The sequence below is a fragment of the Curcuma longa genome, chromosome 9 (genome assembly GCF_044706935.1).
Source record: "Curcuma longa cultivar G26 ecotype Majalengka, Jawa Barat chromosome 9, ITB_CL_G26_1.1, whole genome shotgun sequence".
NCBI classification, from domain to species: domain Eukaryota; kingdom Viridiplantae; phylum Streptophyta; class Magnoliopsida; order Zingiberales; family Zingiberaceae; genus Curcuma; species Curcuma longa.
The window spans coordinates 72,608-84,724 of record NC_133869.1 but is presented as its reverse complement, the minus strand read 5'-3'; the positions used below and the strand labels follow the sequence as shown (position 1 = coordinate 84,724).

The window sequence follows — 12,117 nt, the reverse complement described above, 5'->3', positions numbered from 1 at the left end:
ATATCTTTTAAGAAAATAAAAAAATGCCCTTAGGTATTTTCCTAAAAGTCAATTTGCTCAAAAGAAAGCTTTTATCTTTTCTTGATTAATTACATATCTTTATTAAGTAATTTTTTTTTCTTATTATACTAAATAATAAATTAAAAAAACAGCACTGCGCCATCGCATCTGCTTCTTTATGCCCCTTTTTCCGCCACGATCACTGTTAGGGTTTTGTTTCTCACGCGGGCATCGATGCTCTTCTTTATGCCTTTCTGACTGGATATGGAGATGGAATGCATCGCCGAGCTCCCCTTCTCCCAACCCCAAATTGGCCGGCGCCCAAGAAGCGTCCACGGATTGGCTGCGACGAACCTCAGCCTCCTAAGGTTTTGTGTTTTTTCGATCTTTCCTCTGCAATCTTTTTATAAACCCTTGTTTCTCATGATTTGTTTGATATTATCAGTGTTTTGTCTGAAGTTGATTTGCAAAAATTTTATAAATAGGTAACTTGTCGTGAAAAGTCGATAAGGCAGATGCTTTTGCTTATCTATCACCTGCTGCCTTCAAGATTATTTCTAGATGATCGAGTTATTACGAATTCAAATCCGACTCGTTCCGCTGCTTTCTTCATATCATAAAGAGTTTGAAAACTGTCTTTTTGTTCCAAGTCTATTTTGGATTCCGATGTTTCCTTTGTTACGGATAACTATGTGAAACTGGGGATGCTTTACATCCCTAGTTACTATAGCGTTTTTTTAAAAAATCTTATGTCTTAGGTAATTAGTTTTTTTGTTATAGTCAACCTTTAATGCTAATTTTTCTATTGATGAAACTTAAATCTCTTTTTTAGTTGAAATTTTGTCATTATCCAGAGGACGACTATTGCTTTCATGAATGTTTTACTAGTCTATTATGACATCCTTATTTTTTTTGTGATTTTTTGGGTCTGTGGCACTGGAATGGAGTATGCACATTTCTTACATGTGTCTTATACGGAATCTTTTTTGAATGATGCAAATAGGGCAATTTAAATAGCCTTATATTTTAGTGGGAAAAATGAATGGATGACTGTGTGTAGGCTCAGATAGGATTGTTGTGTGGGCAAGAAGTGGGAGGTTTGATCAGCTTGGTGTCATCAATGGCAAGTTTTGATCCCACTTCTTCTTCTCTATACACAAAGGGTGTTGCTCGAAATGCTTCCCCTCCATGGAAGAGAAGATGATAAAGATGGACATTACATATTTGCTGTCGGAGAGAATTTGACCTCTCGCTGTAATCACACTTGTCTATCTTTATTTAAATGTTATATTTTGTGAGTGCATGGTGTTAGTCCGGTGTTGCTGGTTTCTTTATTTTGTTGTAATTTGGTTTAGGATTGTTCTGCAGTGTATAATATTAATCTTTTATTGCTTCGTTCTTTATAGTTCATATAGTTCTTGAAAATAAAATGTTGGATGAAAAGTTCTAAAATTTAATTCTAGCAATGTGTAATTTTGGATGATAAGTTCTAAAATTTAAATCATTTTAGTGTTTTAATAATTTAGACCTGCAATATTTTGTCTCTGTATGAACACAGACATGACTTACATTATTTATTTTTTAGTTGAGCTCTAGTTTGGGGAATTAGAGATTTTCAAAATTGTTCAACCCCTGCAATATCTTCGTACATTTTCCCCAGCTTTGTTAGTTCTATTCTTTATTATAACATTTTGAAGTATTGGTTCAGAGCTTTCCATCATTTTTGTAATGAGTGAATCTGTTTTGAATTACAAATATATTTAAACATCTGAGAATTTCTTTTATTATACTATATGAAACTATTTCCTTTTATTTTATGTAGGCACTGTTCTAATCTTTTATATTGCAGTTAATCTCGCATCACATCACAAGATTCTTACTATATGTTCTCCTTCTTTTCTTTTGTGCAGATAAAATATACAGCAAAATGGGTGAAGGTCAGTTTTTTATGGTGTTGAAAATCTTTGTTGAAGTTTAACCATTTCAACTCCTAGTCCTATCTCTAGTTGCCAAGGACCAGGTGTATTTCAATTTCACATATATTCTCTAGGATTTAAAAAAAAATCATCTGCGTTTTCAGGTACATTTGGTCAAGTTTTGGAATGTTGGGATCGAAATAGGAAAGAAATGGTAGCAATTAAAATTGTCCATTCCATCAAGAAGTATCGTGAGGCTGCTATGATTGAGATTGAAGTTCTTCAATACCTTGCCAAATATGACAGAAGCAATCAGTGAGATTGCATTTTCTTTTCTTGGAATAGCCGAATATGTTTTTCTTTTATTTGTTTTTACAGTTACATCTATGTATGGGTCTACTTTTGCAGCTGTGTGCAAATACGGAACTGGTTTGACTATAGAAACCATATCTGTATTGTAAGTATATGAATGACATAATAATTTTCCTAACTTGCCAGATCCCTTTAGGGTTTGAATTTTTGTACATCTAAATGATTTCACAGGTATTTGAGAAGCTTGGGCCAAGCTTATATGATTTTCTTTGGAAAAATGGTTATCAGCCATTTCCAATTGATCTAGTTCGTGAGATTGGCAGACAACTATTGGAATCTGCTGCATGTGTGTAAATGATTCTTCAAATTATATTTAGTTTATTTTCTTTCTTTTTTTTCAATCGACACTTCTTTGTTTGATGCAAGGCTCTGTTTCTTTAATTTCCTTTTATAGTGTGGGCTATTCTTTATTTTTGGTTTCTGTAGTTATTTGCTAGCTTTTTCTTAATAAGATATTTCATAGTTTTACATGGGCAATGCTTAATTTGTGCTGATCTACATCATTTGGTCATCAACTTGCAGTTATGCATGATTTACAGCTCATTCATACTGATCTAAAGCCAGAAAATATTCTTCTCGTATCATCTGACTACAAAAATGTATCTGGAAACAGGGTATCTGTATATATATATTCTGGAATTTTTCTCATTTATTTTATTTCCATAAACCTGTGGTAGCTATTCTTTTACTTGAGATGCCTGTCGTACTGATAGGTTTGGCTGACCAACTGTTTTTCTTTATTTGATTAAGGCCGGTACAATTTCCAAGAGATTGCCCAAATCTAGTGCTATCAAGTTAATTGATTTTGGCAGCGCAACCTACAAACATCAGGACCACAATTATATTGTATCGACGAGGCATTATAGAGCTCCTGAGGTTATTTTGGGTGGGCAGTTGATTTAATATTGGTTAAATACTACTCCGCAAAATGGTGAATTTTATTGGGTTGATATTCAGGTATGGAATGGGGTTATCCTTGTGATATATGGAGCATTGGGTGCATTCTTGTGGAATTATGCTCGGTATTGGTTTTTTCCTTTTTCTTCTATCTTGTGTTTTACATGAGTGGATGAGTGATTGGAACTTGGCCATTTTGTTGCTTCTAGGGGGAAGCTTTATTTCAGACGCATGAAAACCTGGAACACATGGCTATGATGGAGAGGGTATTAGGTCCTTTGCCCCCACAAATGTTGAAGAAAGCAGGGTAACCATGGATTAATCTTTCTTTGTTGATTCAGTTAGTTGAAGGCAACTTTTTTTTTCCCTTTTAATGTAGTGGTTAATTTGTTTGAAATTTACTAGTGGCTTAACCTTGCATGATAAAGCTCAATGTAAGGATAAAATCCATATAACCGAACTAACTTGTTTGAATTAATTGGATTATTTCTAACTTTGTTGCAATAGTAATTGTTATCTTGGTGTAAATAGCCAACGTGCTGAGAAGTATATTAGAAGAGGCAGATTGAACTGGCCCGAAGGTGCATCTACAAGTGAGAGCATAAGAGCTGTCCAAAAGTTAACTCGTCTGCAGGTGTCGTTCATTGTAACATGTCTGCTGATAGATTTGACACTAGTGATTGCCAACATAATAAATGACTTAAATGAGGTTTTTGATGAGTGGGTTTGCTGTCAACTGCTGCAGGATGTAGTAATGCAGCATGTGGATCATTCAGCAGGGGACCTTATTGATCTCCTACTTCGCCTTCTTACATATGACCCTGCAACCCGATGGACGGCTCGTGAAGCTCTTGGGCATCCCTTCTTCACGAATAGTCTGGACAGGAGATTTTGGTGATGCAGGGAAAATCACCAAGAGTAGATGATCAGGAATCGTTTTTGATAAAGAGCCTGGAGTCATGGAGATGCTAGCAAAGGATGAAGTTATACGAAGATGCATGATCATAAATTTTCAGTAAATGGGTTTGAAGTTATTTTTGGAATGGATATACAGCATCAAAAAATGGCTTCAATGCTATGCACAGGCAAAATCTATCTAGTTTTCTGTTGCAGGAAACTTGTATATAATACTCTATCGCCACGTATATAATAATCTATCGCTATCAGCTTCTGTCCAGCGTCTTCATTTACTAACAACTTGCTGAGAAATGATGCAATCTCTTTATGTTTGATAATCTGAATGGAGAGGAAACAAGTGGCTTGGTTAGTAAGACCGGATCGATTGCGTCAAAATCTGGTGTAAGTGTAACCTCTCCATCAACCAGGCTGAATTCGATCAACTCACAAGTTATCGGTTGAGCTGTCCGATGCACTTCACTATCTGAAAATGGCAATGGCTTTCAGAAACAATTCTTTTGTAGTGAAGTTGATTTTGATTTGATTTGATTTCATTTATAGAGGCAAAGCTATAGACTCTAATTCAGTTATGATATTGTAGATGTATGTACCTAAATCATCAATTTTAACGCTCTCGTTAACACATGTATATATAGTGTATTGGTTTGTCATGTTGTACACACTGAAAACATGTAGAATTTTATCTGACCTCCCTTATTATATTAACCACTTTCTATTTCCAATTTAAACCGAACGGGTACCATTCAATTTGGTTCCAAATCTTTTCAAATAGACTTTGATTTTATTCCTATTTGGAACATCTAAATTGAATGTAATTTTATTTTATAACGGTAAATTCTCGAGCGGTGGATTTAATATTTTGAAATTCTCAAAAGACATTAAAATTTCAAAATTCTTAAAAGACATTTAATTAAAATTATTTTTTTCTTTTCTTTTCTTTATATGCATGTAATATTTTTTTCTTCTCTTTCCTCTCAAATTAAATTAAATAAATTTAAATATCTTTAAATTTTAATAAATAATTCTCTAAATTTATTTATATTTATTTTAAATAAAAAAATTAAAAAATATAAAAAATTAAAAATATTTTTTTTATTTTCTAATATGTTTTATTTTTAATATCTAATTATAAAAGGATAAAAAAATAAAATTAATAACAAGAAAATTACTTTGGTATTAATTTTTAAAAATCAATACAACAACTTAAATATATCGTTGTAGTGCTGATTTATGAAGATCAACACTATAGTAATGTTGATTTTTGAAAATTAATATTATAGTGTTGATTTGGATCACATATTGTAGTGTTGATATTCGAAAGTCGCCACTATAGTATTTTAAAAATTTTAAATCATTTTAAGCACTGTTGGAAGGGTCTTAAAACAATAAACGTAGTGATCGAATAAGTCTCAAATTCACCTAATAAATCTACAGAAGTTGGAATGAGTCCAATCGGAGCTCTTTAAGTCCATCAATGGATTTTGACCGATATCCATTGATGGACCTAAACGACTTAAATTTTTTTAAAAATGACATGCAATGGAAGAGAGTAATCCAGTAGAGTTATGTACGATATTTAATTCTGACTCTAACATCCCTACAATAAATTATGTATATTTGTCAATTACTTTAAAGTATGAAACTTTAAAATTTCTGATTACTATTATTAATAACTTCAAATTAATATCTCAGGTACATGACTACGAGGAGCTTCAAAAAACTATAACACTTTGAATGAATTCAACCAAAATTCTTTAAATCTATCAATGAATGTTAATCAAAATCCATTGATGAACCTAGAGGTTTTGAATTTTTAAAAATTTATCATGAAATGAAAGAAGATAATACGATGAAAGTATTTATGATGTTCATCATTGATTTTGACATTTCTATAATAAGTTATGGATAAAAATTAATTTAAAAAGATAATTTTTTTAACCTCCGAAAAAAATTTAAATGATATTTTTTGGAGTCAAAATATGACCCGTTGCATCCACCCTAATAACCAATGTAAATCTTTGAACGAGCTTCGATTTGGCTCTAGAACACCTCATTCTATTATCCGAATCAAAAGTTATTGTCTTCGGAAGTAGACATTTAACATATACACAACTTATCGTAGAGATGTTAGAGCCAGACATGGACATCATATATACCTTCTACACACTCACATCTTCTATCTCATGGTAAAATTTCAGAAATCCTAATACCCTAGGTTCATAAATGAATTTTGATCGAAACTCATTAATAGACCAAGAGAGCTTTGATCAAACTCATTCAAACTCCTATAGATTTATTAAGTAAATCTGAGTCTAAATAAGCCATCATTTACTATTTTAAAATCTTTCTAGTAGTGCTTAAAATGATTTGAAATTTTTAGAACACGTAGTGATGTTTTCCGAAGATCAATACCACAGTGTATGTGTTGGTTTCTGAAGATTAACACCACTATGATACTAGTCTTCAGAAATCATCACCATAATCTGTACTAATTGGCATATGATCATAACTTTATCTACATATCTTAGGACCAAGATTGAATATCATATATACTACACATTAACCTTTCTCATCTCATTGCAAGTTTTCAGAATTCAAATCTCTTAAATCCATCAATGAATTTCAATCAAAATTTATTGATAGATTTAGAGAGCTTTGGTCGAATTTATTTCAACTCATATAGATTTATGCAATGCTCGAGAGTCCAAATGTGACCTCCATTATCATCATAAAGGATTCCTAACATTGTTCAAAAGATTTAAAAAGTTTCAAACTTTGTATCAATTAATACACTTATAATTTCATATAAGAGACTCATGAGCAAAATTTCTCACTATATCTATCTACACATTTCACAATTCCATCTCATTATAAAGTTTCAAAAATCTAAATCATCTATATCTATCAATGGATTTCAATCAAAATTTATTAATAGAATTAAAAAAATTCCGATCGAACTCATTCAAACTTATTAAATAAACCTAAGTCCAAATAAGTCTTTCTTCACAGTTTTAAAACTCTTCCAACAATACTCAAAATGATTTAAAGTTTCTAAAATACTATGATGATGAACCAATACCACAGTGTGATTAGAACCAACACCTTGATGCTGACATTTAAAAATCAATATCACTGTGATACTGAACTTTCAAAACCAACACCTTTAATTTTTGCCAATTTTATAACCGTGCATCTCAAAACTGCATATATTTCAAGCAAAAAGATTGGGGACCAACATAGAAAATTGCATAAGTTGATGCGGGATGTCATGGTGTATGACAGTCGACATGTGGTAACATGTCCAAACATTTAGCATCGGATGAAATGCAGAATGAAATACATGGTGAATTTGAAAATAACCTCGGGATAAAATTTGTACTCATCTACAAGAAAAAGGAATACAACTCTCACCACCAAGATTTTGAATCTACTGGATGGGGGCCCCTTGGGTTTTCAATGAACCAATAATCCACGATATGGCACAAGGATCTCGGATGCTGCCACAATGGCGTAGTCTTGACACTGGGATTGAAACTAATCCCCTGGGAGCTCACAATGACCAATGTGGGTCATCAATAAGTGAAAATTTGTAATGAACCAGGCTCATGAACAACTAGCAGACTCCCTTTCTACTTCCAAACTGGCTTCTCCATCAGACTCATTTGCTTTCCCTAAAGATTGCACAAAGTAGTACAATCTCCACAGGATCACATCATCCTGGCAAGTCATAATTAAATTGATTGTTTTACCAGCAAGAAAAATAAATTGAAAAAAGGGTCATGCTATCTTTTTTACCAGCTCTTCAAGATTCACAGAGATTGTGTCTGCAAGACTGCTTCTTGAAGAGTTACTACATTGGAGGATTTCTACCACCCGATCGAGCGCCTTCCCTGGAAGCTTCTGGATCTTTCTACCAAGTTGCCGCTTCTCAGCTAGTGTCATAACTCTGCAAATTGCGCAAGAAATTTTAGGCACCCTCCCCAACTGCATTTGAACAAGTGAATAATACTAGAGAGAATTGTTAAAAAAAAAAAAAAGTTAGCAGATACATTTTCATGCATGAAGCTTATAAAAAGACTAAGATGATTCAATAAACACTATGTCAGAATATAATGTAATTACTGAAACAGGAAAAGTAGCTAGACAACTAAACCATAACACAATGTATGGAATGGACAAATCTTAACAAACTATCCACATGATTTTTCAGGAAAAATAATTGAATATGAAAACAAAACTTGAGGATAAAACAAATGCTCCATTATAAAAAACTAGCAAAATGCCATGCAAGAAGCACTATTTAGAATTTCTCATACACATGACTAGTATACAATAGGAAACTTGGAAACCTAGTAACTATCTAGATGAGTTAAGCTCCATTTATTGCACGATATTTTCCACAGGAAGATACTGTGAAGTATATTCCAAGCAACTCATTTTTCTGTATTTGGTCGTTCATCATTCTAAATTATTTCTATGTTCACTTGCTAATGAGACATCACATTTTTTTAAAATAGACTTTTATATATTCCTAAGATTTTAAAATATTTCACTACAAAAAAACATTTTAAACTTATTATTTATAAAATTTTTAATGATTATTACCACTTTATTTATTATTATTTTCTGAAAATAAATTATTGGCATTTTTATATTTATTATTATAATATATATATTTTTAAACAAAAATATTTATCAGCAATTCCACTTTGTTATACCAGAATCTTACTATTTAATTCATAATTTTTTTACTTTCATTCTATATTTGTTATCAATTGACTCGTTTGATATTTTATTTTTGCCATTTTGGTATTATACTACAGAAGATTTTTATCATCTTTTACTTTCAATATGAATTATTTATTGTTATTTGTTTATTTTATTTTACCTGTATTTTGATTATATTATTAATATACGATATATGCATTATTATTCTTACTTTTAATACAATATATATCTTTATTTTTTTTCAATTAAAATATTGTAAAAATATATTGATGTATTTTTATAATATTTTAATAAAAAATGTATTAGTCATTATTTTACATTAGATACTTATGGTCTTATTGTTTTTACAGAAGGAAGAAAATGACTTAGGTTTTGGGTGAGAGGAATTCTAAGAGTTTTTAACCTTTAATCTCCTTCACTTTGTTTGTTTACTTCCAAAAGAACAAAAAATAAATTATCAATTCAAAAGTGAAATTAAATTTTTATAAGCATTTCAGTTAATCATAAACCTTACTAATACCAAAAATAATTTCATGCATTGGATGGGAACATCAATATTTACAAGTTTCAATGGCCCATTAAATGGTATTTGGTATTCAAACTGGTTCCTTCACATGGCCATTAATACACCACATCATTGGAAGCTGGTTTCAACTACAAAGGTGGACCTGAAGCAACTCTAATGTGTTTGATCACTGTATAATATGCCAAAACCAAAGTAATATGAAGGCTATGATTAGGATTAACTTTGGTCATAATCAACTTGAACTAGGCTCTCCCTTGTATCCTAATAATCATGAGCTTGATTTGATTTATACCCTTCCTCATTAATTCGTGAAACAAATGATGGTTCAGGAGGGAGGAATTCACTCAACACTTGCTTGTTTTTTGCTGTACAAGATCAAGATTGTCAATATGCACTATCATCAAATCAACACATGGTGTCCAAAATAATGTACATGTTCTAGCTTCAACAGTTCATTGGACTTGTTGAAGTTGTTGTCATTGTCAGTGACCATTTGCACGGCGTTCTATACCTATTTCTACACTACCTTATCCATTAGCCCAATGAAAACTTTAAGGACCCAAGGATCCATGAGGGAAAGTTAATTGTTCAAAAATGATCTCATTGACAAAAAATGAGTTATATCTGAAGTTCTTAACATTGTACACAGCAAAATCTAGTACGTCGTATTTAGTGTATGTATTATTTATACATCATATTGTTTAAAAAATGTTGAACTATTGTCAAATACATGTCAAATGGTAATTATACAAGTATAAACCATTCAATTGAAGCTTCAATCGAAGCTGTAGTTTATGGGATCAATTTCATCTATCAATATAATTTTTAGTAATATGCAACAAAATTGTAAAAAGATAAACATGACAGCATACAACCAAGTAGAATTCAGAAAGTTGTTCTTCTTGTTTGTATTCTCACCTCATTGAGTTAAGCTAAACTAAGCTATGCCAACAAATCCACAATTACCATGTAGAGTTAGCTTTCATGGATATTGAGATCTATTGACCTAATTTTAAAATGCATGTGATTGTGATCACTCAAGTAGCTTTAGATTAAAGAGAAGTATCAAATAATTTTATCGAAGTAATATTGTGTGTGTGTGTGTGTGTATTCGCATGCTGTGAAAATTATTTTCATGGTCATTAATAAGTAAATTGCTAGTTTACTAATTTAATGAAATATCATATCCTCATTGTTTAATCTAACCATTGGATGATTATCTCTCTCAAGCCATATTAATAAAAAAAGTCAACAAAAAATTGTTGAATAAAATAAATTAAAAATAAGTAAAATATAACAATAGTTGAAATATTTGTCAAAACTTATATCTGTACTTGAAATGGCACAATCATGTTAGAAAATAAATAGTATTGGATGTTGAACTATTGACTTAGCTAGATTTTTGTTACCTGGTAGGGCTATGTACTATCTAATGATTAATGGTGTCAATTGCACAAATATTTTGTAGATGCTACTGACACATTTTCTTACTCGATCTAATGGGTGCAATTTGTGTCAGACTGCACAAAGATTTTATAGATGCTCCTGCACGCATTTCCCCCCTTTGCAAATCTGCCTTTTAGTCCCTCACAACCACCTCCAAAAATCCTAGGCAACAAACAGTGACTCCCAATCATAATCATCTTTCTTGATCAGCGGAGCAAAAAGTTTGAAAGTGGGTGACTTTATTGAACAAAAAAAATGCCATATGTCAGATCTACATGGCCCTCACGGCTTTTACTGCCATGTTCAATCTCAACACTATAAAATAAGTGAAATTTCAACTTCTCTATCTCAACTATATAAAATTGGCATTGAGAACTCTCAGGACGACTCTTCTTTAACATTGGTTGAACTTCTGATTTATTCAATCCAAGCGAGCTATAAACGCTAAGTGAGTCCTTTCTTAAATATGTATCCTTTATTAGTAGTTTTGAAAAACAAATATAATGTCTAGAATATCAGAAAGATAATATTGTACCTGCACTTGGAAACAACCATGTCCAGATATTCTTCAACATTCTGCTCCAGTTGGCAAAGCTGGAAAAAGATAACATTACTATACAGGATTAACATCTTAGATAGCCTACAATGTTTTGAAACTATATCAATTGACAAATAATGTTGAAATATAGTGGGGCGGAAAGTGTAATGCAATAGTACTTTTGAGAAAAGCAAACATATTCACAAACTTACCTTCTCATCTATCTTATGAGAGAATTTTTGAACAGCTTCAAGACTTACTTTGCCATCACCTTGAATAGCTTTAATTTCAGCATATATCTAAGGTAAAATCCAAGTAATATACTGTTACCTATGAATACATACACAAGAGATCCCAATGAAGCCACCAAAAAAAAAAATCTCTTATACAATATCACATAGGAAAAATAAGACAAAAATAGTGATTCCCACCATCCAGAATATAGGTAAACAAAAAGATATTTATTATAACTAATATCAATATTATAGTACTTAGTAATACTAGAAGAATAATTAGAGCATATTTTTTCAAAAACAATTCTATAATCAAAATAATTATATAATTATTTATATAAATACTTATTATATTCTAATTACACCATATTTATCTTAAATTTTTGTATCAAATTCAAATGACATTTTTCATTAAAAAAATAATATTTGAAGCTCTATTAATATTTTATTTTCACCTCTGTATTATTTATAATTAATAACTTATACTTTTATTTTTTTTATGAAAATACAATTATATCATATTCTTTTTAAAAAATTTTGAAC

The 12,117-nt window shown here is 31.2% G+C and overlaps 2 protein-coding genes and 1 pseudogene across 2 annotated transcripts in view; 1 reads left to right on the top strand and 2 right to left on the bottom strand.

Moving 5' to 3' along the window:
• LOC141835007 (uncharacterized) overlaps positions 1–163 on the bottom strand; it is a 22,644-nt gene extending 22,481 nt beyond the window's left edge. Inside the window, exon 1 of the mRNA XM_074722423.1 lies at positions 156–163. Coding sequence (XP_074578524.1) covers positions 156–163 — 8 coding nt within the window. The remainder of the gene's footprint in view (positions 1–155) is intronic.
• A 101-nt stretch (positions 164–264) lies between these two features.
• On the top strand, positions 265–4,327 carry LOC141834395 (serine/threonine-protein kinase AFC2-like; annotated as a pseudogene).
• A 2,954-nt stretch (positions 4,328–7,281) lies between these two features.
• Positions 7,282–11,640, bottom strand: LOC141835406 (uncharacterized; the record flags this gene model as incomplete). The annotated part of the gene is given in 4 exon segments (XM_074722862.1): positions 7,282–7,820; positions 7,899–8,049; positions 11,339–11,397; positions 11,554–11,640. Coding segments are annotated over 4 exon segments (411 nt in total), but the record flags the coding sequence as incomplete, so codon positions are not given.
• Between the last annotated feature and the right edge of the window lie 477 nt (positions 11,641–12,117).